Source organism: Aythya ferina (assembly GCF_964211825.1).
Source record: "Aythya ferina genome assembly, chromosome: 22".
Taxonomy (NCBI): Eukaryota; Metazoa; Chordata; class Aves; order Anseriformes; family Anatidae; genus Aythya; species Aythya ferina.
Window position 1 is genome coordinate 5,575,380 of NC_140320.1, and position 27,425 is coordinate 5,602,804.

Below are 27,425 nucleotides of genomic sequence, written 5' to 3' on the forward strand. Positions count from 1 at the left end.
CGATAGAGGGGTTGGGTAATGTTGTGAGGTCTTGGGACCACACCTACCTGTACTGACAGTAATCAACAGCAGGTAGAACCACCCTTGTTTGGCTATCGGGGTGTATTTTTTAAGAGCCCCATGTAAGTTTGTGGAAGAATCAGATTCTCTATCTTTTTCTTAACATCAGCTAAGGCCTGATCTTGTGTTCAAGGCTTAACATTCTGTGGGAAAAGCTCTTCTAGCTCTACTCCAGACACTGGCAAAGGCTGTGTAGTTGATGATGCAAAGAGTGTTCCTGGGCATCCTGCAGTCCTCCTTTCCCTGTAACTGCAGGTTTGCAAAAGGAGCGATGGCCTCAGCCTCCATCCCTTTCCATATACTGAGAGAGGGGAAAATTCTCCCCACATTTCTAATTCCTCAGGCACACCTCAGTCTGAAGCCATACTACAATGAGGCTCTCTACAGCTGCTCTGCTGCCACCAAAAAAACAGCCTCAGGCAGAGATACTCCCATCACATCTTGGCAGAGGATGCACCTCATCCCTGCAGTGACCATGTTTAGTACAGGAGACCTTTCCTTCACACTCAGTTGAACTCTAACACTTGTGCAGCCAAGCTCTCTAGAGGGAAGGAAATACTCTCCTCAGCTTGGTTATGCTTTTACTAGGGAACTGACCTGAGGTTGCTTTAAGTTACTTTGATGGAATATTGTTTTCTCCTCTCAGATATTATCTTTCATCCTTGGAAGAAGGAGGAAAATGGCAATCAGACCAGAGTGATCCTCTATACCATTACCCTCACCAACCCCTTGGCCCCCAAAACTGCCACTGTCACTGAGACGCAGGTATGTGAAAGGGCAGCAGGGGTATGCTTTGTAGGAACAGGTCTGTGGTTTGCTTTCTTGTCTTGAGCTTCTTCATTTTCTTCATGTCTTCATTTTTTTAAAGAAATTACTGATGTAGTCTTATGGTATTTAGAATCAGAGTAATTCAGGCCAGAAAGCGCCTCTGCTCAAAGTGGGCTCAGCTCTCATTTTAGATTGGGTTGCTCTCTGGCAAGCCACACTTTAGTTCAGTGAGAAGAGGTCCCACAGAATCGGTCCTCATGTGACAGTGTAACTGCGTTATCTGAGACAAAAAACTGGGAACTAACTCCTTGAGTAGGCTTGCCCAGAAGGCCAGTTTTTTAAGGAGAAATTGCAGAGATGGGGCTTGGGCATGGGCACAGTCTCCTGTTTGTGGTAGAGCTGTTTTTGTGAAGTGCTAGTGAAGGTGCCTAAGTATCAAAGCCTTGTTCCAACCAGCCTAACAGTTGTCTTGCATGCTTTTTGATACAGACAATGTACAAAGCCAGCCAAGAAAGCGAGTGCTACGTCATAGATGCAGAGGTGCTAACTCACGACGTCCCCTACCACGATTATTTCTACACCATTAACCGCTACACGTTGACTCGTGTTGCCAGAAACAAAAGCCGACTCAGGTACGCTGCTGGTGGGATAAACAGCTTTATTGATGATCTGGAGTCACCTGGGGGTGGGAATGCATCTTTCTGGAGGGGTAAAAGGGGCTGGGGAGAACTAAGCCCCACTTCTCTGTTGCAGGAGTTACATTTGGGTCAGGGAGAAGAATTTTCTCTTGCCCCCTTCTTTGAAGCAGGGACAGCTGCCATACAAAATAAACTAAATGCACTAAGGCTCTGCCTCTGAGAAGTACTTTGGGGGACAAGCAGAGGAATGTGGTACTAGGGGAAACTGAGGTGTTTGTGTTTCACTCTGATAAGTAATCTAAATGTCTGCCTGCCCTGTGGCTGAAGGTTTTGGGAGTCCTCTTTAGGCCTTACTGCCACTGCCTTTGGAAGGACTTTTCATGCAGTGCTTCTCACCTAGAAACACGAAGGGCTAAAACCCTTCCAGAAATAAGTGTGAGCATAATTATTTTTTATATATACATTGACGAAGGATTGTGAATTGATGTAACCTCCTGGAAGGAAAATTGAGAGTGACTTTCTCCCTTCCATGCAGGGTTTCCACAGAACTACGTTACAGAAAACAGCCGTGGGGGCTGGTGAAATCCTTCATCGAGAAAAATTTCTGGAGCGGCCTAGAAGATTACTTCCGTCATTTGGGTAAGAGTGGCAAGGACTGGAGCTGCAGCCATGACAGGGGCACGCTCTTATGGTTTGCATGTGTCTCCCCACAAGCAGGCAGCATAACGGCGTGGTAGCTGCTGCCAGCCTTCTGGGGACTAGGCTTCACAGGGGCTTTTAAATAGGGCCGGCCAAAGTCATTGCCACTGCAATTGGTAGTACTTGCTGGCCATCAGCTCCTCTCTGAGATGATTGAAGGCAGTCCGGGGCCAGGGTTTGGCTTAAGGTGTAAGGGATCTGTAATGTGTCCCCGGGCACAGCCACCTCAGACCCCACCAGGGTGCCTGGGCCAGCTGAACTCCATCCAGCAGCCGTGCCAGGGGTTTGTATCTTTGCAAGGCTGCTGCCATCTCTATTAAATGCTTTCTTTCCTCGCTGCCTCTGCAGAAAGTGAACTGACCAAAACCGAGAGCACATACCTGGCCGAGGTCCACCGACAATCCCCCAAAGAGAAAGTGAGCAAGCAATCAACCGTCCGCCGGCGGAAACGGGCCCATGCCCACCTGCGGGTGCCGCACTTGGAGGAGGTGCTGAGTCCCGTCACCACCCCCACGGACGAGGAGGTTGCTCACCGAATCAAGCATGTGGCAGGTGAGGGACTGCAGGGACCTCACACTTGGGGGTGGAGAGCTGGACACCTCCAGAGACAAACCGGAGCTGTGTTCATGGAAGGTTAACAGGCAGAGGGGCCAGGGATTTGCAGAGCGATGGAAGCATGATGACTTTTTGAGTAAGATGGAGGGGTGGGTAGAAGAAAAATGTTGCCCTTCCCATCAGGCAGCATTTCATAGCCTGAACAAACCCATCTGTCTCATTAGGTTCCACTCAGACACGGCACATCCCTGAGGAGAGCCCCAGTGGCTTCCACCTGCAGAGTGTCTCCAAGCTGCTCCTCGTCATCAGTTTTGTGTGAGTAAATTTTTTTGCTCTGCCTTTACTTTGGTCCTCTCATGTTTCTGATGTTCTTCGCTCTCCTGTACCGTTTTTTGATTTTCTCTACTTCCTCTCTGGTCCCAAACTTTGCTCAGCACAGAGTAAAACAATGACAGGCAGAAAAGAATGAATTAAAATTTCCCCCAAATGTTCCATCAGCTGTTTGGTCTGGCTTGATCCCAGCTTTGGCCAGTGCTTAGCCAGTCACTGACCTGGCTCTGTAGGTTTTTCCAGATCTATTTTTTTTTAAAGTCTCTTCTTCCCTCAGTTTTGAGAGGCAAGTCAACAGTTAGATGAAATCTGACAAGCAGTAAGAAGCTTTTTTTTATTATTTTAGGGGCTCATTTTATAGATTTTTATTAATTTTTCTATCTAAAGTGACATCTAAAAAGATGCTATCTGCAAAGTAAGGATAGAAACACATGAGACAAGAGAGACTGGCATGGTTCCACTAGTTCGGCAGCAAAAACTGTGCTTTAGTTTGTGTCCTTTCTCTGCCACCACCTTTTCCAGTTGCTAGCCGTGGACTTGCTGGATGTGTACTCAGAGTGAGCCGGGCATGGGGCCCTTGTATAAATGCGGACAACCCAGCAGTGTTTTTGGTTTCACTGTGTCTCAGGCTGCCAGTAGCTTTCATGGGTTAGTGCTGCTGCTGACCGCAGAGGTTTACAGCAATGACCCAGAGCAGCTGGAGAAATGTGACAGGCCAAGTGACAGATGCTTTGGGTAGACAGCCTGGTGCTCTCTTCTGTGGCTAGACAGGTGGGTAGCCAGGCACAAAAGCTTTATGATGCTCTCTCCTTACAGGCTACTAGCTTAGCTTACAGTGCTGAAGGAGCTCTCCGTAATGTTTTCAGAATACTTTTCTGGCTGGTTGCTATCCGCCTGCCTGAGCTGGGCTATAGAGGGGCCATTCTTCCAGCAGAATAGCCACACTATTCAGAGACAGGCACGAGCACGTTATTTTTGAGCCTGTTCCCTGAGCCGCCACTCGCGCTGGTAAAGAGAGTGGAAATGTGCATGCGTGGCGGTGGAGGAGGGAAGAGAGGAGCCTGACAGCATCTGGTGAACTCAGTGGCTGCCCTGCCTGTGGTGGTGTGCCCACCTTGGCATCAGGTGGGAGCGGGTAGGGCTGGATGTGTGCAATGTGCATTTCCATGTTAGTGCCCTGCCATGGGCGCTTTGTACGTGTCCACAGGAGCCACACACAGATCATCTTTTCCTGGGTGAATTTCACCATTAATTGCAAGCCCGGTTATTTCTTTCCCTCCGGCGTCTTTCCTCCCTGTTCCTTTCTTCCCTCCTCCCTGCCATTTATCTTCTGTACTGTCTATAAACCTCTGCTCAGCCCAGTTTCTCCCGTTCTCTGTCAGTTTGTTTCTAACCTGCAGCTACTCCGTCTTTTCTCTTCCCTGCTCCCATTAGGATCTGTTTCAGGTACTGTCTTTTTTTTTTTTTTTTTAAACCTCTTTACTCTCCCATTTCTCCCCTTTCTCTGCATTCAGCACATCCACTCAGCCAGCCTGTCTCATCCATCTGTCATCCCTGTCTGTCTGTCCTTGCTTACACATCTCTCCCACATGGTGAAGTTTTGGGTTCTGATCACTTGGCCCTTACACAAATTAAATTCCCACTCCCATTCAGCGTGGACCTGGGCTCCAGAAACCTCGTTAAAGCTCTGGATGTTTCCCCAGGTGTGACAGGCAGGCAACGGGGCAGCAGTGCTCCCAGTAAACTGTTTTTTCTCTTTATTTGCAGTCTGGTGTTGCTGGTCATTCTCAATATGATGCTGTTCTACAAACTCTGGATGTTGGAGTACACTACCCAGACGCTCACAGCATGGCAGGGCTTGCGGCTCCAGGAGAGGTACAGTCACACCAGCTTTGTCTTTGCCTCTTCTTGCATGTTCCCTACAGATGTTAGAGGCTTTACCAGGACACCACAGCTCAGGGCTGTCTGGTAGATTGCTTCCCTGTTGTGTGTAACAGATGAAGTGGGTAGATAGCTGAAGACATGGGGCTGCTCAGTATTTCCTGATCCAAAGTGCTGAACAATCACAGCAGAAGAGAGCGAGTTAAGGCAACCTCTGCTTCTTCCCAGGGTCCCACTTATCTGAGGACACAGGCTGTACAAAGAAATGTTTTGTAATCTTGGGCCAAGGTTGTCACCTCCCTTTCTCTGATGGCTCAACTCTAAACACTCAAAGCAGTGTTTAGAAAGAACCTCTTTGTACCCAGATAAGAATTTGGACTTGTGACATGATTAATTGTTGAAAGATTTTGAAAGGTGTGGGTCTAGCTATCAGCAAGTTGTTACAACATAGGAGGAAGAGAGAGCGCACTGGGAGGACAGAGTGCTCCATAACAACCTAAGCATTCCCTGGAGGTGTACTAGATGGAAACGTCATTGCAGATTGACTTAGTTTCTCTAATAACTGATAGTGTGGAGCCTTGCCCAAGGCTTTTTGAACATCTTATTTCATTACAGTGTCTGCTGGGTGTGTGCTGTTTGAGGTGAGGAGAGCTCCAGGCTGTAAGGCTGTATTTCCCATTTCCTTTTGCAGAAGGCACGCTGACTTGCCACAACCAGACTGCATATGTTGGGATCATTTTTTATTAGATAGACTCCCCCATCTGGTCTAGAGTTGAAGTGGACCTGCCAGTCAGCATTTCCCAGGGTGCCCTCCAGAGCACCTTTTGGTAGATGGCATTTTACAGTGGTGACCTGATGGCCCAGAGCTGTTTAATAATGACCAGCAATTTGGCATTTTGAATTCCTTCTGGCAAGGTTAGGTGAATGCTTTTTCTGTACATAAATGCTAGGTGTCCTGCCTGATCAGCTTCTCTGCGGTCAGCAGTTGAAGTTGGGAACATCACAATCCACTTTGCTATGGTGTTTTGGTCTCTTTATGTCCCCTTTCTGGACATCCTTTTGTGTAGCTGCAGTGATTCCCTCTTCTGCTGACTTTGCCTTGACTTTAAACACAGTTAACTTTGTTGTGTTGTAACTGCAATTGCTGTGGATTAGACCAACCCCTTGGACCCTGCTGGGTCCAAGGTGGGGCGTGCTCAGAAGCATTCAATTCGAGGCTCTGAAGATAATGATCTTCAGGTGCTAATGAGATTGAGGAGTGGTACACTTAGTTAGGGGGACTACTCACTGCCCCAACCCTCACTGCCCCAACCCACTCTGAATCTAAGTATGTGGCTTCTCCACTTAGACACAGAAAGCAACATTTATTAGTAGCAGAGTTATTTATTACAGTCTAGGATTAGTGACCACTGGGAGTGGGTCCATTTTTTTTTTTATTTTTACTTGTAATGCTTTTTAGTTGTCACACTTACCATGTCCTTGTTTAATCTCCAGGTCAGGAGCTGGCTGGGCTGGGCAGATGCAAGCCCTCAAGCCCTGGACAGGAGGATCCCCAGGAGTGGCTGCCCAGAGCTGCCATGCAGGGCCACAGGCAGGTGACCGCAGTGTGCCTGGCAGGTAGGTAGAGCTTGGCTGCGACAAGGCAGGGATTAAATACTGTGGAGCAAAGCAAAGCCACACAAGGAGAAGAGGTGAGGCAGTTAGCATGGCACATGGCAGGAAGGCACAGAGAGGTGCCCCCATTCTGCCCGTTTGCCAAGGTAAGAGAGGAACCAATGAGGCTGTTAACTTACAGTGTCTGGAGAAAGAAGGAACTTGAGGGAGCTCTCACTGCAGGAAGGAGTTTGGGGAGCTCCCCCTTCCCCTAGGAAGACCCCTAGGAAGTGGCTTAGCCTCCAGGGTAGGAGACTTGAAAGTCTCCACTACAGTCTGTAGAGCTTAAGAGGTGTATACAGCAGGCAGTAGCTAAGAGAAGAAGGATCCAGCTACCTTAGGAAAAAGCAGAGCCCAGGAGGTAAGCAGAAGACAAAGCAGCAAAGATCCCTCTCTCTTACAGATAAGCAAAGCCCAAGAGGTGAAAGCAGAAGACAAAGATTTAGCTGTCTTAGAAACCAGCAAGGCCCAAGAAAAAGCAGTAAAGAGAGAGGTAGCTGGCTTAAAAGCTGGGCACATACAAAAACAACCCTACCTCTTAGGCGAGAGAGGTGCCTCTGCAGCGCATTCCTGCCATCTTCCAAGTGCTGTGCTCTCTGCCTCAACTCTGCTCCTCGCATTGCTTTGCTCCATGGAGCTTTATCCTCGCCTCATCCCAGCCAAGCTCCACCTATGCACCAGGTGCACCGATGTCCTTCCTCTGGCCCTGAGCAGCCAGGCCTGGGGATCCTCCTGTCAGCGGCCTGGCAGCTTGTGTCTGCTCTGAGCCTCCTCCACTCAGCAGCCAACAGCCCTGTTGTGGAGGATTAATTAGGCCTGAGGGGTGGGGGAAGGATTAATTAGGCCTGAGGGTGGCTGCCGCTACAAAGAGAACTGGTGCTGCTGTTATTCAGAATAAGGAAAGCGTGGTATTAAGGTGATGGCCAGCACGGCATGTCTAGGGAAGTTAAAAAAATCCAAACCCACTGCACAAGGCTAGCACCTGCCCAGCAGTGTACACTGCAGTCCCTGTCAGGGGCCCTGGTACCACCTTTTGCTGTTCTCACCTCCCCAGCAGTGACAGCGCTGCCTTCTGCCCCCTCTGGGACGTGGGCATTCAGCTCCAGCTGCACTAGAGCACTTCTGCAAAAGGCACATCTTTGCTGTTAATTACCACAATTAAGGCAGGCTAATATTAGGAAAATAATAAGTGCATCTAGATGCTACCCCCTTAGGGTGGAAGGGTTAGACAGAGATTGATGCAAGCTGCAGCCCCCCTCCCCTGCCAGCCCACTTTGCTCCCCCTTGACCATGGTTTCCCCAGATTCACTCTTGCTCATGTTCTGCCTGACAGGTTACCCCAATCTCAGACAGAATGGGCCCAGTTACTAGAATCTCAGCAGAAGTATCATGACTCAGAGCTACAAAAATGGCGCGAGATCATCAAATCCTCCGTGATGCTTCTAGACCAGGTGAGACCACACGGCCCGTTGGTGCTGTGCGTGGAGGGTCATCGTGTCCTCCCAGCCACACAGCCACCCGCTCACAGTCCTTACCTGGATCCGCTGCAGCCTGTCAGGTGTATCTCCTCCAATTCTGTCTCCCTTTAGCTCCATCTCCTGACGCTGGGGTGGGCAGCAGATCCCAAGGGCTATTCACAGGATACCATGGATTCTCTCTCACCTCGCAGGGGGGTCCAGGCAAGTCAAGGAGAGAATTCTGGAGGGCCAAAACCTTTTATTAGACAACACATCTTGTATCTAGGCTCTGACATTCCAGAGGGGTCTGTAAGACCTTGGCAATCCATTTGGAATACAAAATTTTTCCCCTCAACCCTGGGCTCATATGTGGCTCACATGGGTGAAGGGGACGCACTCTCCATGGGCCCTTCACAGCACAGAGCCAGCAGTTTTAGTATCCATTGCCTGAAGAGCCCTCACCCTGTACCTTCTTCTGCTCACCCCTTGTTGTCTCACTGACTCCCATCTTCTCAGTCCCCACCGGTACCTCCCAGTCCCCCACAGCAGGTATTATGGTGTCAGTACTTTCTGTGAGTGAAGGAGGCACCTGGAGGCACTGATGGGGAAGGAAATCCCGAAGCTCTGTCACCTTCAGGGTAGCAGCACATTGGAGACGTTTCTTGTCTTGCAGATGAAGGATTCACTAATAAATCTCCAGAATGGCATCGGGTCCCGGGACTTCGGGTCAGATCCAGAAGAGAAACGGAAACGTTTCCACTAACAGGCAGGAATGCAGGAGGCCAGAGGACGGTGTGCAATATGTGTAAATAGGATATATAAATATATATATAAATATATATATATACAGAATATAAATATATATATTATATACAGATTTTAAGAGAAAAAAAAAGCCTACGTATCGCGAGGAAGGACTGACCTCCAAACACTGGTTGAAATGGAGCGTCTTGGTGGTAGTGTGGGGTGTGCGTGTGTGTGCGTGTGGGAGGGCTGTGCTCTCCTGGCACTGAGGTGCACTTAGGGATGCACCCTGTGTGCTACCCTGGGCTTTTGCACCACTCTTCTGTAATACTCCTGGCTGTCTGTTCGTCTGTCTGTCTGTTTTGTTTTTGTTGTTTCAAAGGGAAGCATCAGAGCGAATGCCCCTCCCCTCCCTGCGCATGAAGGTCCCTGACTGACTCTGTGTATCTACACGTATAAAGGGAACACTGTCAACTTCTTACCTTGCTGGCTTCAGGACAGAGAGGTTTTGGCAATCACCATCAATCCCTCACAAAACTACTCCGTGTTTGGAGAGGAGGCCTCCAGAGGAATTGCTCTAGGTCTGTGGAGAGCAGGTCTCACTGGCAATCATCCTTATGGCTCTTGGAGCAGAAATGCAATTTGCTGTCGTGCTGGCCAGCCTGGTTCGGAGAGCAAAGCACAGAATGTAAATAAGCCTGAAAAGCTTTCTCCAAACACCTAGTTTGCCTCCTCCTGCTATTGATACTGCATTAATTGCCAAGGAGATGGTGGGAAAGGGGAGGATCTGCCCCCATGGTGCTCAGATGGAGGAGAGCCACGCTGCAGAAAGCACACTTCCATCTGTTTTGACAGTGTCCCCTTTATGTTTTCTGTGGTTCTCTGCTTTTTGTGTGCTTGGGCCCCTGCCATTAAGCCATCCCTGTGCTGAAGATCTACATCGGTGCTGATAAGGGCTGTCTGTGTGACTTCTCACAACAGGGGGAGTGCCCCAACTTAAAAAACAAAATCAAAACGCGTATTTCTATGCGAGCCCTCCTTTCTGCCAAACCACGTGCTATTAGCACAGTGTGGAGTGGGAAAGCTAAGGGAACTTAGCAGAACCACTCCTGCCATCCTGCTCAGCAAATTTACCTCTTGCTCCTAGTCTGAGAGACCACTTTGCTCATACCTCTTAGCCCTGACCTTTACTTCTAATCCATGTGGGAAAGCATTAGGTAGAAAAGAAAAATATCCTTTCCTTTAACAATGACAACAGAAGGACACCTTTGCTTTGGATCCTTACCTGCAAGCTAGAGCAGCAAAGCCTTCATCAGTCCTCATAGAGGTTAGGAAGGGTCACAGGGACCAAAAAAGAAAAGAAAAAAGGGACTAAAAAGGGACTGTTAAGGGGTGCGGGACAGACTGGGGGATGTCCACACTGTAAGGCATCTGACCGGGCTCTCTCCTAAGCTGCACAGCAGTGCATCTGCTCTCTAAGCAAGTTAGGTGGTAGAGCTGCATTAAAGACATTGTGTGTTTTTACTACTTGTGGAGGATAATTCCAGATTCCCTTTAGCAGCCAAATGAGAAAGAAGGGCAGAAACTGATGTGCAGTGTAAAAAAAGCCACTGTGAGTGGGTGGGATGCAGGGTGCTTGAGTGGGTGATTGATAAATGCTTTCTCATCTTACCTGGATAGGTAGATAAGGTGGTATGTGAGACCCTCAGTCTCCATCGTTACTCAACACCAGGATTTTTCCACCTTCTAAATGGCAGGAAGGAGTCAGCCGCGTATTCCCCACATGCAGATGGTGCAGTTCTAGCTCGTCCACTGTCTTTTGCTCTAATTGGCACTGAAAGAGCAGGGGACATAAGGGTGAGTAACTGGTTTATGTATCTTTGTACCAGAAACACTGATCCACACAGCTGGGGAAGAAAACGAGTCTAAGGAAAACCCTTACAAGCTCTCACAGCCCAACCAGGGAAAGGTACCGTTGGCAGGAGTAACCCACTGATTTCTCCCAGCCTGCCTAAGATTTTTCATGACCAAATTCTAAACATGTCCCACGGACGAAGACTCACAGTTGAAGGAGTGTGGATGAAGGCAGGTTACTGAATGCACATTTAAGGGTGTGAAAGGTACAATTGGCAAAAACATGCCTCGGAAGCTAGAGAATAACTTGTATTTATGTCTGTCTGTTTGATTTCATGCTGCTGACTACTGTGCTGCTCCCTGGCTTTTTCCAGGGAGGCTGCTGAAATGGCTACTGTACGATGAATCTGAGCTGCTAGTAACCTGAAAGGGTATCCTGCTGCTCTCATCTTGGGACCAAAGGGCCCCAGCTCCATCCCCACTGTTGACTTGCCACACTGGCTGAGTCCCATTTTCCCATTTGTTACTCCCACAGTTGCTAAGCACAGAAAAATGCCTTGCTGCCCATCTTCCCCTTTTTCAAAAATTAATTTCAGAGAGAAGGAAAAAAGTGAAAGGAAGCCCTGTGCTTGCCACATTTCCTTGCCAGAAAAGGGAAAGGCTGTATCTTGAGAGAGAAACCTGGAACGTGGGTCTTTGTAACCTGGCTGGCAAGCTTCTTTCTGTCTGTAGAAAGACAACCGAGCAGGAGACAGAACAACTAATGTGTCCGAGAGGGTAAAACAGTAGTCAGAGCTGGCTTCTTACCCATCTGGTGTTCTCTTGCTAGTTGTGGAGGCACGGAATCCCTTTGCTTATGTGTGTGTCCTTCTTCCTCTGCAGCATTTTTGCAAATGGTGGTCACATTGGGTTCTGGATGTTCCCACTGATTTGGCTTCCTTGGGATTGGCCTTAGAGACAGAATTGCACAAGCTCAGTTAAATTAATGTGAGGCTACACACAGGCCGATATAAAAATATTAAGCACTAATATTCATTCTGCCTGCACATTACTCTAAACTGTTTAACATGGTTGACAGCTCTAACACACAGTTGCATTAAATTCCTCAATAAAGACCATAAGGGTGTCAGTAAAGAACTTAAGAGTGGTGGTCACCAAACATGCCCTTCAGAATGAGGAACGCTGCTGTTTGGGGTCTTAGGTTTCCTTTTCTCAAAACCCTAGTTACGTTGGATTTTTTTTTTGTCACTTGGCAGCAAGTCTGGCTTGGAGGTGGGTAGTCTGGCAAGTCTGGCTTTGTGAAGCAATCCTTTATTGCCACTTATCAAGGTAGTAGTGAAAGAGAAAACTAAGGTCTTTTCCATAAGGCAAAACCCACAGTGGCACAAAAGCAAGGGCTCACACAAAACCTCAGCATGTTCTCATTTAGATGCCATCTTGTAGAGAACTACGATAGGAATCACCTGCTACTGCAGATGAATTCCAATCAACAGATTAATTCCTTTTACAGCCCCAGGCAATTTTGCTGCAGTTCATTCATGATTACATTTCCTAGGGAAATTAGCAAATGCTTTCTAGGAGCAAGGCTGAGCAACCTAACTGATGTTGCAGGAGGTGGTGCTTCTGCCTTACCTAAGCAGTCACAGCCTGGCTGTCCATAACATATCTCAATCATGCCGCTGACACAGAGTACACCTTTCCACACAGCTTACACACTGCCATTCCTGTCTGGACCCCATTTGTCTACTTTAATAAAAAGAAATCTAAAACATATAATATATATTTATTATGATATAACCCTGTACTGAAAGAGGCAAGGCTTCAAAGCCTGATGCTGTGCTGGTTTTAAAGCACCAGCACTAAAACACCTCAAAACCATCACCTGCATTGCTATAACCCCTCTCAGGAAGCCTGGCGTGCCAGGCTGTGCTCCCTTCACATCAGACAGCCTCCTGCTCATTTTGGAAGCTCACCTGGGTATATGGGGGGTGGTCCTTAGCCTACCTGTCCCTAGCAGCACTAAATCATGTAGCCTACTTAGGTATGCTTTTTCCTACCTTTATATGAGAAGGTGAAAAGATTGTTTTTCAAGTAGGCATTGGAGACAGATGGTCCAGGTACTTGAGATGAGAGCTTTTGGCTGTGTTGTGCAGTGATCTCTGTGCAGATCTGTAGGCCTGCGATATGCCCAAGCAGAATGAAACACACTTTCATGCCTCACAGTTTCACTTCTACATGTCAAAAATGCTAACCAGAAGGGAGTGCATACATACAGGTTTTGGTGAATACAGTTTCTTTCTCACATGACTTTAATCCTTCTCCCTTTCCTGGTGGCTCTGCCTTCTGAGACTTGTATTTCCATCATCTTTCAGGGATGCAGACGCACTTAAATTGAGGAGACAGAGAGGGCAGCCTGCAGCTTTCATACCAGCCAGCACTAGGACAGAGTGGTAGAGATAATCTCCAACCCTAAAGAGACCAGCACTGCTCACACAGAATGAGCTGCAAGCTAGAGGTTAGTGGTGGAAATTCTGGGGGAGTGAAGCACTCCTAGCTAGTTAGAGGATTTTCTCTTTACTACTAGGAGTGGAAAAACTTTTGGGCCCCTTCTTTCTCTGGGGTTCATTTACAGAAACACAGCATGAAGTTAGTGAGTTAAGGTGTAGGAAAAAACCATCTGTGAATGCTCATTTCCAGGCATACACAGTCTCTAGCCTATTGCAATGATCTGGGAAGAGGCTCTGTCTCGAATTGGTAAAATTTCATTTGTGGCAAACACATTGAGTCCTACTCTGCCACCTGTGTGACACAACCTTGCTCCCAAAAGTACCTCTCCAAAGAATGTCCATGGGAGGTACATACCCAACCAGCCATTTTCTAGCATATACCCAGGGCAGGACTCTATCCGTGTTTCCTTCTCCCAATCAGGATACAAGCAAACCACTTTCTAATTTAGAAGTGGCAATTTCTGGTTCCACAGCATGCTAAAGGTGAAGCAAACAAAGCATCAGCACTGGGTGCTTGCAGTACTGCTGGCTAGGGGAAGCAAGGACCTGACTCTGGAGGTACTCAGTCATGTTTCTCAAGGCAGAATTGTGTTGCCAGAACTGTTTTTTCCAAATTACGTGCACAACTCTGAAGAGCTCATTGCAGCAGGATCTCTGCTAGGCTTGCTGCCATTGAGAATCATAGAATATCCTAAGTTGGAAGGGACCCACGAGGATCACTGAGTCCAATTCCTGGCTCCACACAGGACCACCCAAACAGTGCAGTCGTGTAGACTCTGGCTCAGTCTTTTCAGTCTCAGCACTAGTTAAAACACCTAGCAGGGGCTTGCTTAAAAACAATACTCAAAACAGAGTCTCTTAAACCAAAGCATCTGAGGTAAGTGGCTCGCAAAACCTTTGTGTCAGTGTAGTTTTAAAGATGTGACCGTGCCGACCTTTAGGCCCGTTCCCTCTGCCTGGCATGCTCTGAGCTCTACGCTTTGCAGTCTCCATAGCACGAGTCTCTTTGTGCCATAATACCTGTCTTTTTCTAGATGTGCACACTGGCCAAATAAGCTCCTCATGTCTTGATCAACTGCCGATTGAGATTATTCCCTGATCTAGCCAGACAGCATGGGCTTAACCCTTAGCATGGATATGTGGTGTGCCATGCCCTCTTCTCCCACGCACATTTTGCAGTGCTTGCTATGGCTCTTCCCTCTCCCCACGTCCCTTTGCTGCCAGACAATCATTCCCTTTGTCATAGGTGGACTGACCTGGTGCTGTCCCTGCTTGCCTTTCCTTGATGCAGTCCGTACCGCTCTTCAAGTGAATGTGTTCTTTTTTGTTTTTGTTTTTTGTTTCTGTTTTTTTTTGTTTTGTTTTGTTTTTTTCAGTAGGGAAAAGGACTTCCTTCTGCAGAAGGAATTATATTTGCACATGGCTCAGGGAGGTACCCTCTCTCGCCGTTTCTGTTACCTCACTCATTTAGGCCAATTCCATTGCTAACGTTAAATGGCCACTTTCCCCAACTGAAACTCCAAGAATAGTTAGGGAATAAAACAAACGTGCAGCTCAGGTTCTACAGCCACTTGGTCGTGTCACAGTCTTGGCTCAGACTGCCCCAGCAGCATTAGGATTTGTGGGAGCAGCTGTTACGAAACAGCAACTTCATCCAGCAAAGAGGTGGAGCCTGTGCCACACGGGTGTAGTTCCGATCTCCGCAAGCCCACCTCCCCTGTAATAGCACTTAGCAGAGCAGATACGGAAGCACTAACCTGGCTCTTGGCCTGCTGAGGTCGGAGTGGAAGGAGGAGCAGCAGAACCGTTGCAGCGTAAATCCTTAACCACCCCGGACTGGCATCGTGTGGCTGCGGCACCTCTGGGACGTTATCATTCCCACAGCAGTTCATCTCTCATCGCATGCTCCAGGGCTGGATAAAGCTGCTAAAGACCCTGGAGCGTGTTCTCCTCACCTGAGGCCCTGGATCCTGCAACCCCAGATGCTGTCGTAATTGCAAATTAACGAGGATGGCCTCATGTCAGCAAGGAAAGGGAACGGGTCATACAGTCACCCGCAGGTGCGTGCTTCCCTTTGGGATTTCACCACAGGAGCCCGGGAAGCAGAGGGCTGTTGGCCAAGGCCGGTGCAGCCTGTAGCACCGCTGTGAACTTCAGGGTGGGGTGGGGGACGAACCGTGATTTTGTTTTAGGAGTTGTATAACTGTCAAACTTTGCGCTGTGCGCAAAATGCGATAAAACGATAATGAAACTTACCTGCTAGAACCTAGGAACTGTAAAGGCTATGCAGCCGAAACTTAATGTAAGTAGCTAGTACAATGGAAGTATAAATTAAAAAAAAAAAAATCTATCAGACAAACAGCATGACTCATGAGTGCTTTGTTCTTTTTATTGTCCTGCCTATTCTAAAATCTCTTCTGTCATTGCCAAATACACAGGGAGGGTCTTTTCAGATACCAACCAGGACCATCTCTCCCAGGACACAGCCTGCCTTTAACACCGCCCTTGAGAACCCCCCCCCCTCCTTTTTTTTTTTTTTTTTTTTTACTATGGGAATCTTGAGTAGAATTTAGGCACCATTTTCCCCTGCCTAGAACAACACAGGGCAATAGTCCTATCTGTATGCAAGAACTGTAAAAGTGAAAGATTTGTCCAAAAGGCATCTTAAGAAGATGCGTGTATAATACCCGAAGGTGCAGGACTAAAGGACGGCCCTTCTTTACCACCTGAGGTAGCTCTCAAGAAGTTTTCAATTTACTCCTTTTTTGACTTCACATTATAACATCAGAAGGTTATCAGTACTTCACAAGGACTAGGAGAAACAGAGCTGAAGTGAGAGAGAGGTTTATGTAACCTTACCTAAAAATCTCTCTGAGCATTATTGCCATGGTCAGCAATGGAAACTCAGTAGTTATTGTCTAGTCACTCCTCTGTTGCTGTGGATCTAGAGTTAGGATTATGCCAAAAATTGCCTTGAGGCCAGGCATGTTGGCCTAGGGAAAATGAAGATATCCATCAGAACTGGAAGAGGAGCTATTTTTGGACATTATGGTTTAAGGAACCAGTGCCCAGACTACAAGCGTGCTTCATCTGGAAAATGTGCTCACGTTGCCAGACTCAGCTCTGGGCTTGAGAAAGATCCTACGGTGAAGACTGGATCCTAGTAGTTTACTGAAGTTGACACTGTTCTAAGAAAGGCATTTGGAACAACTGCCAGTTAGAAATCTGGCTTGGGATTTGACAAATGGAACAACAACTGCGATTTTTAGCAACACATAAACTGCAGCAGAACATAAGCAAGGGAAATTCCATATGTAGGAAGCATGCTTTTGATTCACAAGCACTTTGTAATACTTAAAAGCGGTCAGTGTAGCAAAATTTGTCAGCTCTTGCAAGCAGTACAGGCTCCATTGCAGCAGGGGTGTAACACCATCTCCTATATCAAAAGGAAACCTTCTCCCACTTTAAGTACAATTCTACCCCAATGTTTCTACCATTTGTTTCCTCATGGTCCTAGTTATTGAGCTCAAATATCTACGTTTGAGGCCAGAAAACTGATTTTATTCTGTTTAAACCACTAAAATTTAAAAGGTCAGTTTGCATTCACTGAATTTACAGTGTAATTCCTGTGCAGCAGTGGGTCATTTACAATGAATATTGAGACTAATCATCACATAATACATAATTACTACAAAACTAGGAAAAAGTAACCACTTTCTCCATATTCCTCTAGGTGGTGCTGTAGGATAGCGTGAGAAGACCATCACGGTTACAAGTACAATCATTTTACAAAGCTGTCAGTCCTTTTACTGTGAGGACTACGCATCCTATTTACTTGGCATGCTTGTTTGCCTCCAGCTGTCATCCTTTCAGGGTTTTCCCCAGAAACAGGTTAAAGGCATACCTTGTCTGACTGGCTTGCCTGTTGCTGCTGAACACGGCTCCACAGGTTATTCCTACCACTGTGTCTCTGCGTGCTTGAGGAGTAAACCTGCTACACAAGGGAAATGGAAGGAACTAAGAATTTTGATACATGCTAAGTGGAAGGGAGGGTACAGGGGGGTCATGTATCATACAGCCTCCCAAATTAGGAGTACTTCGGGATTTCTGCTCTCAGCTCCCTCCTTCAGAAGCAAGTGTGAACATGGCACAGGGACTCATCCTTCACTACATGTTTTTCATCAATTGCAATGCATTTATACTCCTCATACTCTACATCTGCACTGGTAGCCCAAAGTCCAGAGCAACTTACTGAGCTCAAATATAATAAAAATATAAAAAATATCTCAAATAATTGAACTCCTTCTATTTAACACCTCTAATAAATGCTGGGGCTGTAACAAATGGCGGAACATCACCCTAAACGACCTTGTTCCCAGTCCTGCAGGTCAGAACAACATGATACATACAACCTTTACCTCTGCAATGGAGAACTAGCATATTTTGCAAATAAAAGTGGTGGTGACAGCAGCTAAGGAATGACACTAACATTTACAAAGCCATTAACATGATGAGGGGACTGAAACTTGGGAAGGAGCCGTGCTGCCCACACCCCTGTGCCCTTTGCTCAGCATGCTTCAAAAGGAGAGTCCATTAACAAAAGGGCTGGCAGCTCAGAATGGAGTCATGAGGCCAAAGTCAAGGCTGTACAGAGTCCAAGGCAAATGGAAGAGAATTTACACTTCCCCGCATTTCCTCCCGACGGCGTAGAGCTCCCCCTCAAACCTGGCTGGCATGACATGGTCCTTCTGTCTTCAGAGCCCCTGCAAGCGAGAGAATTCCCTTGGAGTGCAAGTCATTTGAAGGTACTGAAGTGAGGATCGTGATACATTTAGCGTGATACCTGACAGGACATGAACAAGTCTTTAGATCTAGGTCACAGACATTTGCACACAAAGTCCTTCCTAGAAGACGTATCCTTTGGAGACAGTGCCATTTATTCCTCCTGTTCCCCATCTGCAGGGGACAGTGACTGTTCCCAACTCCACAGGGATGCACAAAGGAGGAGTAATGAAATCACAGCCTAAATACGTGCATTGGTTTGGGGTTTAAAATCATTAGTATACCCACCATCCAAAGATACCTGAATTGTTTCTAATGTCATTGGAAAAGCTCCAGAGAAGGGGCAAAGCCAGACTCCAGGAATCTCCCCTCTGCCATTTCTCCAGCCCCACACACCTAACCCACTGTAGTAAGGGTGAGGGGTTGACAGGCACAAGCAGCAATTCACTGCTCCCTCATCACCTACCCTGGTGCCGTTTGTTCCGCTGGCTCCTCTCTGCTATTCCTCCACAGGCACGGCACAGTTTTCCTTGTTTTCTGACGGAATCGCAAGGTAGTCTGTTCTGTAGTTGGAAGGAAAGAGGAAAGCTTAACCTCAAGTGCACATTTCAGGCCCATTCACCCTTTCAGAGGTACTGAATGACTGTAAGTATCTCTAAGGTAACAAATTCCACCTGTAGAAGATGCTCACAGTAGGACATTCTCATTGGCATAGTCAGGAGCAGACAGTGAGTCTTCCCGACCGTTAAATCCTATACATCCAGCTTTCCTAGAGATGGGAATGGGCCAGCATAAAAACTGGAACATCCCTGGTGTATCAGCTGCCAGAATTCTCCTTCTCTTCCTCTGCTTTTTTGAAGTAGCACAGGCTGCAGGCTTGTGAGTCAGATCTCTGAGGGCAGGCCTTCCACGAGAGCATCTCCACACGGTTCACGCTGGGCCACTTTGGAATACTGCCCACCTTGGCCACCCTCCCTTCCCTGTACATCATCCCTCACCTTGCTACTACACCGTCTCTTTTGGTACTCCGGAACACTGCAATTATTCCAGACATAGCAAACATCAGCTAGAAACGTGCAAGAGCAAGGTTTGGTCTTCTTGCAGTCTGACCTGGACTGAGACATCTGAAGGACCCTTGCAGCACTGCTCACATCTGGAGGGATGTCACACTTACGCATTTTCCTGGGCAGCCTCCTCTGCCTTAGAGACTTTTCTGTAGCAATAGACCATTTCTATCAGTAGCCACAAGGTGAGGAAGACCAGCAGAATATACATCATAATTTCAGAGATGACTGAGGTGAAGTCTTCTCCAGCTGTTGAGAAAATGAAATCATCTCATGATCATTTACATGCTGTCAGAGCACAGCAGCTCCATTCAAACCCTCGTGTCATCCTTCCTAACCCACCTTGCCACAGACCCAAGTGCCACTACACTGTCATGGGTTGAAAGACAGGGAGCAGGCAAGACTGCCAGCAGAATATGTATGCCAGCAGCGACTCCACTGCGTGTTTCCACAGGCATCAAGCATGCACAGGCTTGCACGTGTCTTGCATTCTCTGCAACCTACACATTCCTACAGATTGCTCACCGTGTGCCTGTCTCATCTTCACATTCTGCTTCCTTTGTACATCTTACTCACTGCTGTTACTTGAGTGTGCTGTGCCGGCAGTGATTTGAGAGAGATCAAAACAGAGATGCTTGTGGGGAAGAAGGAAAGGGTAGACACAACAGGAAAAGATGAGGGGTAAAAGCTCTTGTCCCTCTCTGTAGAGGACAGCAGGATTCCTACCGATTTCTAATGAGCCAGGATCTCAGCACAGACGGGAGCAAAACCAAAAGGAGTGGTAAGACAAGAGCAATGCAAAGGGAAGGAGGGGCTGGGAGAGGGAAGAAGCAACAGACTGCTATCAAAATGGAGAATGAGTTGAAAGAGGGAGGGGGCGGAAGCGAGGAAGGAGAAGCTGTGGGTATCCTGGCAAAGGCTGTGCTGTAGCATCCCAGAGCCGCCAGGGGAGAAGGGAGGGTTCTGAGCAGAGAAACTGGAAACCTCTGCTTGCACTTTGTGCCTGCCCAGCTGTTCCCAGACATTGCCTCAGCCTTCCATGCTTATACCATCCCCACACAAGCCCTCTGTGCCAAGGCAAGGCTGCAGTCAGGAAAAAAAAAATAATAAAGCTGGGCTTTCCTCTTGAACCCTGTATAGTACTTGCTGTTGGCAAAGAAAGACACAGCTACCTGGGAGCTCAGTCCCCCCTCTCCTGCAATGCAATACAAAATTATGTCCCTGTTAGACAACACCCATGGCACATTAGGACACAAGACACAGTCTGCCAGTCCTCCGTACCCTCCTCCACCACGGTGAGGTGAATCAGTCTGGAGCTTGTGAAGAGAGGCCGGTGAATCTCAAACTCAAACTCCCGGGTGATATTACAGGTGTAGATACCCGAATCGTTCAAGGTCACGTTTAACACAGTGATGGACACATCCTGCATGTCTTTACTCCCATTCCACTGTAACCGACCACTGAAGCGGCTTGGAAATTCTTGATTTGTGTTCCTGTACTTGTAGATCTGTGAGGAAATGTGAAGGGATACTCAGATTAATCACTGACTCGTATCTTGGACAACACCAGAGAATATGCAAGAAACGGTTGAAACTCTGTTCTTCTCTAGCTACACATGTGTATGGTCTGGGATATGGCTTCCTTAGGAGCAACACATATTCAGATTCTGCCATCTTTTACCTCAAAATCTTAAACTACTTTGCAAAAGAGAGAAAATTGAATCATCTCCATTGTGGAAGTAGAAAAACTGAGGCACAGAACAGCAGAGAGATATAGGGACAATGACACAAAAGATCGGCAATGCAACTAAAATTAGGATCCCGTAGTCTTAATGACCAGCCTGTCAGTCACTGGATCATCTTCAGAAGGTACCACAGAAAATAAATACTGCAAAGACAAATGGTCATCTTCAGTAAGCCCTGGGATACTCAGCTGAAATCAAAGTGTTGCAGAAGAAATAGAGCAGTGTGAAAACAGTATGTCGGAAGAACAGATCTTAGGTGGCTTTCACAGGCCTAATCTTTGGTAAGTTTCTGGCTGACCACTATACATGATCACAGCATTACACTGCCTGCCCCAGCTCACCTTCATTACCTTTCTTTGGGTTGCCACCAGCAAATCTATCGCCTGGGTCACTGAAAGTGAATGCCTGCCTCACTCCCTAGTGTGGCTCCTTTTGTTCTCAGACAGTTGGAGCCTATTTGCTATCTTGTCTGTCTCTGATCAATCACAGTAAAATGCAGGTACTGACGTAATTATTCATACTTAGATAAAATAGCTAGACAGGAATGTGTGCACTCAAACCTTGTTCTCAGATTCACCATTCTTTCTTGATTTCCAGTCGCCTCTTGTGTAAGATTCTCATTTTAATTCACCCTGAAAACTGAATTTTACCCCTTCCTGACAGGGATCCAAAACAACAGAGATCATGCCACAGTCAGCACACTACTGCTTTGTCTGTAGCCAAAAAAAAATAATTAAATTCTGTCCTACAGATTTAGCAGAGCCTGATTTAACCTCCAAAGACCAGTTTCAGGGTTAAGAAGTGGTCCAGGAAATAAGACTTGGCCAAGGCAGCCAGGACTCACCCCATACTTTTGTTTCTCTTCTCAATTCCCTCATGTATTAGACAATACATATTAAAGGAAAAGAACTACAATTCTCATTCATGTACATACAGCCCCAAATGTCTGGGCTCACCAGCAGATTCCAGCTTTTCCTGACACAGGTACCTGCTGTGTGCAAGCATGGATAACAGCTAAACAAGGAAAAGACACTTTAGACACTGCCCAAAAGTGGTGCTGTGGAATATCTGGGCGAAAATGCTATACAAATGGTGCAGACCTGCAGGTTGGAGCTGAATTTAGCTCCAAGCTTGTCCCTCCTCCATGTCATTAAAGCAGCCTGCTAGGCATTTCTACAGACTTTGAATGAAAACGAGGCATAAACCTTTTGTTCGTATTTGGGTCTCTCTTCTTCATCACGGATCCTGTGGCAAGACAAACTCACTCTCCTAGCACCTTTTGGCTTCTCCTACATGCCTTCACTGGACCACATTTCACCAGACGACCTAGAAAAGCAAGGGCTCAGCTACCAAACATACATACGGGTTCATCTTTTCCACCCTCCGGCCTGTAGAACCATTCCACCATTGTGCTGGCTGTGACCTCTTCCCTTTTCATGCAGGAGATGCAGAGTAGCTTCATGTGTGTTCCTTGGACAGCCTCTGTCTCTGATGGAACTTCAACACATACTGCAGAACAAAAACCAGCTAGGAGGAGAAGTGAGAAGAAATGTAAGAGAGAAAAAGAGAGGTATCAATTACCCAATTCTCAGCACTTACGACCCCATCATCCCCCAATGAAAAACCTTTTGATTCAATACTAGCACCCTCTGACAACAACTAAGTCTCAAATGTCAAATTTTACGAAGCTTCCTTCTCAGAGGCATAAATAATTCATAATAATTAACAGAGGGTGATCACTTCATGCAGATTCACCTCTCCAGCATCTGCCTCGCCACAACTTTAATTTTCCCCCTAGTAATTAATGCTTCTTTAGAGGCACTGTTCATTCTCTCTCACACATGCTGAGCATGCTCCTGTTTCAGCAGCAATTACAGTGTCTGGTATGAGAGAAAGCCCAGAATTCAAGCATGGAGGAACAGCTCGCTCTTCTTTGTGCTAATTTAAAAGGTCTGGATGTTTTAATCTGGCAATGTGTTCAAAACAAAGGGGTAAGATTCTCGTTTCGCTTCCTGTTTCTAGGTTTCATAAGCAGTCCAAGGAACCAAGGGGCTTGGACTCAAGTACATTTGGCAGCTGGGGGAGTTATTGATTTTATATGCATTCTTGTTCAAAACGTTTCCAATCAGATTTCTGCTAACACTGGCAACTATAAAATACTGCTCTCCCAACCAAGACAAAAATCACAATCTGTGAAGCCGAATACTTGTGAAAACGAATGCTTCAGAACAGCATCTCAGACTAAATCCCTGCTGACATTTGTCCCCTGGGCTAAACAATGCTGGGTTACGTCTGTCCAAACCTGTCTCCAAAGCCTAGAGTATAGATGAGTGAAGATGCTGATTTTGCTAGCTGCTCCCTTCCTCCCCAGCCTCTGAGATCCCATTAACCCCCACACTCCTGAGCACTGAATTATCCCGGGACCTATCCTGGGGAACAGCCGGATTCCACTTCTCCCATACTACCAGCTCCGTGGGTAGCAACAGCTTTCTGGGAGAAAGGAGAAAAAAAAAAAAAAAAAACAACAACAACAACAACAAAAAACTGGCTCGTGCTTTATTCCATTTCAATTAAATATGTACACCCACATCCACACACACATCCACAGAGCTGTAGGTATACGTGCAGATTACACTTAGCTGTATTTGCAAAACCAGCAAACCTTTGCTGGGTTTCAGAGGAAAAACTGGAACTGCAATAAAAGCTACATGTTTCCTTTAGTTTACACAGACTGCATGGCCAACTAGCACTAACACGCACTGCATATTGGTTTGCACAACCTCTCTAAGGAAACTACACGTTAAATTACATTGCAAATTTGAGAACAACAGCAAACGGGAAACAGTAAGGAACTTGCATGCATATTAAAGCACACGTTTTCTGCGGTAAGCCCACTTAGCCAGAACGCATTTTCTTTGTTCACATTAACTCCATTACGTCCATAGTAACTCTCTAAACGTTATTTCCTTCTCCTCTTGTAAACAAAACTAAAATCCACTCTGAAGGCTGGGCTCCGCGGCAGCCTCAGAGAAACCCTGCTGGGAAAAGGAGCATCCTCCGGGAAAGAAGCAGAGGATTTGGAGGCGAACCCGAGGATGACAAGGGAAGGAGCACCTACCCCAGACCACCAGCACGGCCGAGGACACCCACAGCAGCCGAGGCAGCGCAGCCATTGTCGGGAGCGAGGAGCAGCTCCCAGCAGCTCCCAGTAGATCCCAGGATCTGGCAGGAAAACGCTCCGGGCTCCTCTCGCCGCCTCGTCCCCGGTGCAACAGGATGCCTGTGGCGAGCCTGGAGGAGAGAGCGCAGGGTGGGAGGATGCTGCTGAGCGCTCCCGGATCCTCGGGTGGCGCTTTCCCCGCGGGGTGGGACCCACGGCCCGGCGGCAGCACCACGGACAGGGCCGGGGCAGGAGCCAGCAGCAGGTGGCCGCTTCGCCCTCCGGCCACCCCTGCAGCCTCCCCTGGCTCGAAAAAAAGGCTTGTGCCGAGCCCTGCCTAGCCCGGGCGGGGGGCCCGGCTCTCGGCAAGCATGCGCGGCTTGGTTAGAGCCGGAGGGAGGATGTTAGCGACCTATAGCATCACTTATCCGGCCTCCGAAATAAATCCGGATCGAGGGAGGGAGGGAGGGAGGGAGGGAGGGAGAGGGGGGGGGAGTTACCCGTGCGAGGTCACCCAAAGGCCTCCACCTCTAATGAGGTTAATATTAACGTTTGTACGGCTCTGAAGGTCGCAGTTGGAAATACTGGGAAATCCTCTCTCCTCATGTTCCAGTCTGGTTCCCTGGGGGTCGATGCCAGCGGCAGGCTGGGCTTTCTCTTCTTGGCCTGGAGCCACCGCGCCCAGAAGGGCTTCTCCAACTTTGAAGGTCACCGTGGACTGAGAGGGAGAAATGAAGTGCTTGTTAAATGTGCTCCCTCTTTTTAAAGCGTCTGCTCCGACGGCAGCTCAATAAACAGCACAGTCTATTGAATTAAACCTAACCCATCCCATCAGACGACATGTGAGCAACTTCCAGTGCCAAAACCCAGAAGCAAGTGTTGGACACGGGCATCGTGCAGACGGTCAGGCTCACCCGAACAGAAAAAACTGCAGGCAGCAGAGAGCCCCAGCTCCGAGCCCGTCAGCTGGACATTTACTCTCAGTAGGGCACAACACTGCTGAGGTCCAGACCTGCCTGGTGCTGGGGGCTCGGTGCTGAGGGCACACGCGTGATCCCTGTGCTGTGTAAGCGAAGCAGGCACAGAACAAAGACAGCAAATGCTTTTCCTAGATATCATCTCATCACGTTCATGTCAGAATGCTGCAGTACTGTCTGCCTGTAGCCACGTGCTGAGCAACTGCCTCCACAGCATCCCTTGCATGCTGCATTTCTGCGATGGCAGAGTGACACGAGGCACACCAGGGTCCCACATCTCCCAGGCACCGAACCACAAATGCACAGGAAGAGAACATCAGGTGCACAAAGAGCCATGCAACAAGTCCAGGGAATTCCTAGCTAAAGGACATCTTTCCAGCTCCTTGCTCTGCTCCGTTATTACCCCCTGGACACGTTGTGCTCTGCCTGGTTCCAAACCACAGCTGGCTGGGAGCAGTGAAACCTTTGCAGCCCTGAAGTATTACAGCAGCAACTGACCGGTTGTTTTCTCCCGTCGCCCCGTGCTGTGTTCACAGCTCAACAAAAGGAAGGGCAGACAAAGCCATGGGATTTGCTCCTAACTTTTCTGGAACAATCCAGCCTGTGCATGGTGGATGAGTGCCGATGGAGGGGTTTTTTATAGACACAGGAACTACTGAACAATGTCCATGGCTATCTCATTTGACAACCACCTGTTTCATGAAGCAGGGTGGTAATCACATCTGTTCTCAGGAAGCCAGGTGCACTGCCAGCAAGCACAGGGCACGGATCAGCAGAGTTGTACTGCATGTGCTATGGCTGCTCTAATTACTTCTGTCATGGAGAATCCTGCCAGGGACAATAGGGGCTGGAACTGCAGGCTTACGAGGAGGCAGCGGCTCTGTCATTTGGTCAGCAGCCATTAACTGACCCTTCATCATTTTTTCTCTTTTCTTAGCACAGCCCTGCTCTCAGGTGCCTCAGGGCACCAGCAAGAAACAGAAGCTTTTCCTCCTCTAACCCCAGGGACTCCAGAACTCATCTGTCAACCAATTTAAATTACAGTAACAAACGAATATCCTTAATGAGTTTGTCCCTCAGAATCACTCATGTACAGACCTCAAGCACTGCGCACTACCCATCCTGGTGAGACTGGAGCTCTAATTCGTATTTAAAGGAGACAAACTGTACCCAGAGATGAAAATCTGGTGAAACTGGGCTTGGATTTGGGTGGATTGTAACACAAAAAGTCATAGGCTAGAGACGTACATGGAGACCACACCCTCTCTCACCTGGCTCTGAACTTTATTCCTTCACCTAAAGTGTGCTTAGTATACTACAGACAAAATCAAAGGTAATTCAAAATAAATGCTTTTAGTCAGTCCAGTTTATTAAACTGCTAGAACGTGTTCCCTGGACTTCTTTTCAGCCATACTGCATGCTTTGAGAATGAAAGGATAAGATACTTTCACTCTTACTGCGATCTGGGCTTAGCTGGGAACCACTCCAACATCTCCACGTGCCTGTCTTGAGCAGACAAGAAACACTGCCCAGACCTCGCCAGAAAAACCTGAAAATACATGGGATATTGTACTGCAAGCCTCTTTGAATTTTCCGTGCTGTGAAAGGGGTGGAGAGCATGGATCCTCCACAACCCACCCAAGCCAGGGATGCACAGCCCCCTGACGCATCCAGAGGGCAGGTTGGGGACAGGGTGCAGGGTCCTCGGCACCACAAAGCTCTCAGCCATTTTGCTGCTGCAGGGGAAATGCTGAAGGGGACTGAACGGTGAGGGAGAAATCTCTCTGCAAGAGGCAGCCCAACTTACCGTGCAGGAGTTGCTATGGCAACCCACCCAGTTAATGCTTCACAGGCAAAAAAAAAAAAAAAAAAAGGAAAAAAAAAAAAAAAGGAAAAAAAAAGGCTGGCACTTTTGCACAGGCACAACAAGACGAGGAGATAAAAATAAATTCAGCACCCCTGCCCCCACTAATCCTTCACTCTTATGGTCTCCGAGCCAGGCTACAGGAGTGGGAACACAAAACCTGCATCTCTGGACTCCGTGTGACAGCCATCACAGCAGCTCCCTCTGCCATCGCAGTCACATCAGCTCCCTTCAGTGCACATCTCTTCGCCGTGCAGCTACACACCAGCAAAGCTCGTGCCTTGCACAGCCTCTCCTGTCTGGCAGGAGCCAACACAGACCCACCCCAGCATCACTCGCTCCCAGTCAGCCGTCCCAGTCTCTGTGCAGTAAGCCAACAGCAGCAGTGCAAGCTCCCGATGCACAACAAGTGCTGGGGGAAGGAGCACAAAAAGCAAGGGATCTCCCTTCACACTTGCTCACTGCTGCTCCCTGAGAGCAGCCTCGAGCTGGTACCAAACTAGGAATGGTTTGCAGCAAAGTCACACAGGATAACGCTGATAAGACTGATTTAAAAATGCTGAATTAGATGAAGACACCCTACCCTAGCACTTTAAAACACATTCTACAGAAATCCATTGTAAGGGCAGGCTTCTCTAATTGTCTTTACAGGACAACTTTAATTCTCTCTTTATCCCACACAAGATTT

At 47.7% G+C, this 27,425-nt stretch overlaps 2 protein-coding genes across 13 annotated transcripts in view; one reads left to right on the forward strand and one right to left on the reverse strand.

Annotated features, from left to right (window-relative positions):
* The window catches only part of GRAMD1B (GRAM domain containing 1B), a 159,304-nt gene extending 143,485 nt beyond the window's left edge, over positions 1–15,819 (forward strand). For 10 of the 11 annotated variants that reach the window (XM_084495812.1, XM_084495811.1, XM_084495808.1 and 7 more), the window contains 9 exons: positions 707–825; positions 1,318–1,460; positions 2,002–2,105; positions 2,514–2,717; positions 2,945–3,035; positions 4,818–4,925; positions 6,426–6,548; positions 7,918–8,035; positions 8,715–15,819. In XM_084495812.1, the coding sequence (XP_084351938.1) occupies positions 707–825; positions 1,318–1,460; positions 2,002–2,105; positions 2,514–2,717; positions 2,945–3,035; positions 4,818–4,925; positions 6,426–6,548; positions 7,918–8,035; positions 8,715–8,804 (1,100 nt within the window). In that variant the 3' untranslated portion in view covers positions 8,805–15,819. The remainder of the gene's footprint in view (positions 1–706; positions 826–1,317; positions 1,461–2,001; positions 2,106–2,513; positions 2,718–2,944; positions 3,036–4,817; positions 4,926–6,425; positions 6,549–7,917; positions 8,036–8,714) is intronic. The other variant, XM_084495813.1, reaches the window with a different exon arrangement.
* SCN3B (sodium voltage-gated channel beta subunit 3) lies at positions 15,522–24,623 on the reverse strand. Of its 2 annotated transcripts, XM_084495820.1 has the most exons (7): positions 24,397–24,623; positions 23,855–24,027; positions 22,100–22,263; positions 20,274–20,499; positions 19,103–19,241; positions 18,395–18,491; positions 15,522–17,909 (listed from the first exon to the last, which is right to left on the reverse strand). In XM_084495820.1, the coding sequence occupies exons 2-6, from the start codon at positions 23,907–23,909 to the stop codon at positions 18,428–18,430; spliced, it is 648 nt and encodes a 215-aa protein (XP_084351946.1). In that variant the 5' UTR covers positions 23,910–24,027; positions 24,397–24,623; the 3' UTR covers positions 15,522–17,909; positions 18,395–18,427. The 2 variants fall into 2 exon arrangements, with proteins under 2 accessions (XP_084351946.1, XP_084351945.1); XM_084495819.1 differs by lacking the exon at positions 24,397–24,623 and having other exon boundaries at positions 15,522–17,989; positions 23,855–24,319.
* Positions 24,624–27,425: the final 2,802 nt, after the last annotated feature.

Bases quoted from the DNA above. Each gene is read 5' to 3' on its own strand.
- SCN3B (XM_084495820.1), bottom strand. From the start codon at position 23,909: ATGGCTGCGCTGCCTCGGCTGCTGTGGGTGTCCTCGGCCGTGCTGGTG. The intron at 19,242-20,273 runs GTACGGAGGACT...TTTTCTCAACAG, and splicing joins CCTCACCGTGGTGGAGGAGG to CTGGAGAAGACTTCACCTCA. The intron at 18,492-19,102 runs GTAAGTGTGACA...TTCCAACTACAG, and splicing joins GAGGCTGCCCAGGAAAATGC to AACAGACTACCTTGCGATTC.